Below are 2,643 nucleotides of genomic sequence, written 5' to 3' on the forward strand. Positions count from 1 at the left end.
ATTTGGACCAACACCCAACCATCCTCATTTCCACGCCAACTTCATATATAACTTGCCAAGAATTGTTTGTGTTGCTAAAATAGCTGGCAGACTTCTTGAGATACTACTACTATGTTCATGTGGTTAACTACATTTTGGGCAAAGGATCTTCACCTGAGTTATACTTATATTACCCAAGTTACTCAAAGATCCCCACAAAAGTTTAGGCGACCGAGAATTAGCGAAACTGAAATTATGTGCCATGCGACAACATCAGCTCAATGAAGATTGAAGAAGCAACATAGTTAACTCACAACAAACAATATATTGTCCTTTTTTACAAAATCCTAAAACAAACTAATGCAACTGTAATCTCTCCATAGTCCATATATAATCAACATCGATCTAATCAATGAAGCAACCAACAAAATTACTACAATCAATGAACATTCGATCAGTAAAACCTAGGACCAAGATTATTAGCAGCAGCTGGGCGTCCACTCATAGCGGCAGAAGCAAGATCATAATTCCCATAGGGAAATTCACCGTCGTCGTAGCTCCCGAGCTTGCCCGGCTGAGGCGGAACACTGCCGGCGGTCACCGCGGAGCTCGGCAACTGCAGACCCTTTGCCGGCTCACCGAAGTTTTGGGCGCCAACGACACCACCTAGGGCTCTCATCATGATCGCCTGCTGCTCATGGAGGTTGACGTCGTAGCTTCTTCTTCCCATCATCCCGCCATGCGGCGCCGTATTCATAAGCATGTGCTGCCAGGAGGAGCCGCTTGTTGCCGGGACTGAGCTGGCCATGGCGGTGGACGTTTGCGCGTTGCTTGTGGCGTTGGTCAAGCTGTAGTTAGACATGAGGTTGAAGCTTCCAGCTGTAGTAGGAACGGACGGGTAGTAGTAGTCCGCGTTGTACGGCGGCGCCGCACTGTTGGTGGTGGTGGACGTCGTCGTCTTGGCCGGCGGCTGGTTGCTTGTGTACTCGTCGGAGTTGGGGATGTAGCAGAGCGGGTCGATCGTGAACATGGAGTCGGTGAAGTCTCCGGCGCCCTCGCCGGCGTCGACGACCGAGCTAGCGTTCGGCGTCGTCACGGCGGAGTACTCGGCGTCCACGTCGGCGGCCCTCGCCGCCTTGGCCTCCCCCTTCTTGTTGAACACCTTGCACACCACCCATTCGTCCTGACCGATCAAAAGCACACACGAAAAAACTCCCAATCAATTCACCCTCCGATCGAGTAGAGTCTAGAGAGAGGCGTAATTAGAATGGAATGTTGGAGAGGCTCACCTTGGGATTGTTCATGGTTTGGCCTCTGGACTTGCCTTCGAGGCGGAACTCGTGCATGACCCACTCAGACTTGGCGCCGCGGGGCGCGCGGCCCCTGTAGAACACGAGCGTCTTCTTCATCCCGACGAGCTCGCGGGCGCGGGGCTTGAAGATCTCCCTGTCCTTGCCGGTGGCCTTCCAGTAGCCCTCCTTGGTGGCGCGGTTGGCCCGGCTCCCGGTGGGGTACTTGAGGTCCTTGTGCACAAAGAAGTACCACTCCTTCTCCCCCATGTTGGCCTTGCCTTCAGTTGCACATCAAACAACATCAGCAGCTAGCTAGCCCGCCGTAAATATGCATGGAAAAAAGAAGAAGACGATGAAGCTAGGGGGGCGAAGCGAATTGGTACCTGGGAGATCTCGCGGCTCGCAGCTGTTGAGGTCGACCTCGCCGACGGCGCGGGAGACGAAGCTAGGGTCGAGGAACTTGCGCAGGAGGTAGCTCGTGATGATCTCCTCGTCGGTGGGGTGGAACCTGAACCCCGGAGGCAGCGACAGGCCGCCGCCGCGGCCTTGCTCCTCCGACGGCGTTGCTGCCACGCTCTCCACCATGCTCGCTCTCTCGATCAAGCCAGCCAAGGAAAGCAGTAGCCTGCTAGCTACGAGTGATATCGATCGGGAGGAAGAAGAAGAAGAGGAACCTCGGAGGCTTGCTTGAGCGCACAAGAAAGCGAGGCTGGGTGCAGACGGATGAATGGGAACAGGAAGGGGATGGAGAGCGCGCAAGAGGCCAACTTTTATAATGCTTTCAGCGACCTTTTCCGTGGCGTCGGAGGGGCCAGGTCCACCTAAACCTTGCCTAGGAAGGAACTCTTCAGTCGGTTTCATTAATCGCCCCACATCACACATCAGATTTAGGTGTGATCGGGGGCATTAATTTCAGCGATTAATTGCCTCTGCAGCTTTAATTCCCTGTATCTCCACAGCTACTGCCGGGGAGTGTGGGGGGCTGCTGCCAATTAACGGCCTGTTTGGTTCCAGTGACTTATAAGTCATGCCTGTTTGGTTGTCACCTGACTTATAAGTCATCTGACCATATATTTTCACCTTATTTTTTATGTAAAGGTGATGGGACCCACGTAAAAGGGGGTGACTTATAAGTTTTAAGTTGGAGTGGAGCAACTTATGACTTATAAGTTGGGGTGACTTATAATTTGGGTCCGTTTAGCAAAATAAGTCATTTTTTTTATTTTTCGACTTATAAGTTGGTGACTTATTTAAAACCAAACAGGGCCTAAAACTGAGGGCGGGAGGCTTGTTTGGTAGGCTACTTGACTTTCTTCTCTCTCTTGTAGCGTTGCGGAGAAAGATACAAATCCCTCAAACCACAGACTCTTCT

At 52.1% G+C, this 2,643-nt stretch overlaps 1 protein-coding gene across 1 annotated transcript; it reads right to left on the bottom strand.

Annotated features, from left to right (window-relative positions):
* Nucleotides 1-257: 257 nt before the first annotated feature.
* Nucleotides 258-2,022, bottom strand: LOC125555934 (NAC domain-containing protein 45). The gene is made up of 3 exons (XM_048718740.2): nucleotides 1,655-2,022; nucleotides 1,269-1,549; nucleotides 258-1,162 (listed from the first exon to the last, which is right to left on the bottom strand). Exons 1-3 carry the CDS (start codon nucleotides 1,854-1,856, stop codon nucleotides 434-436), a joined length of 1,212 nt encoding a protein of 403 aa, XP_048574697.1. The 5' UTR covers nucleotides 1,857-2,022; the 3' UTR covers nucleotides 258-433.
* Between the last annotated feature and the right edge of the window lie 621 nt (nucleotides 2,023-2,643).

The sequence above is a fragment of the Triticum urartu genome, chromosome 5A (genome assembly GCF_056163025.1).
Source record: "Triticum urartu cultivar PI428250 chromosome 5A, HENAU_Tu73, whole genome shotgun sequence".
Taxonomy (NCBI): domain Eukaryota; kingdom Viridiplantae; phylum Streptophyta; class Magnoliopsida; order Poales; family Poaceae; genus Triticum; species Triticum urartu.

What these genes read in the sequence shown, in the direction of transcription:
- LOC125555934 (XM_048718740.2), bottom strand. Translation starts at nt 1,856, where the DNA reads ATGGTGGAGAGCGTGGCAGCAACGCCGTCGGAGGAGCAAGGCCGCGGC. An exon ending in CGAGCCGCGAGATCTCCCAG is followed by an intron (nt 1,550 to 1,654) that starts GTACCAATTCGC and finishes GTGCAACTGAAG; the next exon opens with GCAAGGCCAACATGGGGGAG. An exon ending in AAACCATGAACAATCCCAAG is followed by an intron (nt 1,163 to 1,268) that starts GTGAGCCTCTCC and finishes TTGATCGGTCAG; the next exon opens with GACGAATGGGTGGTGTGCAA.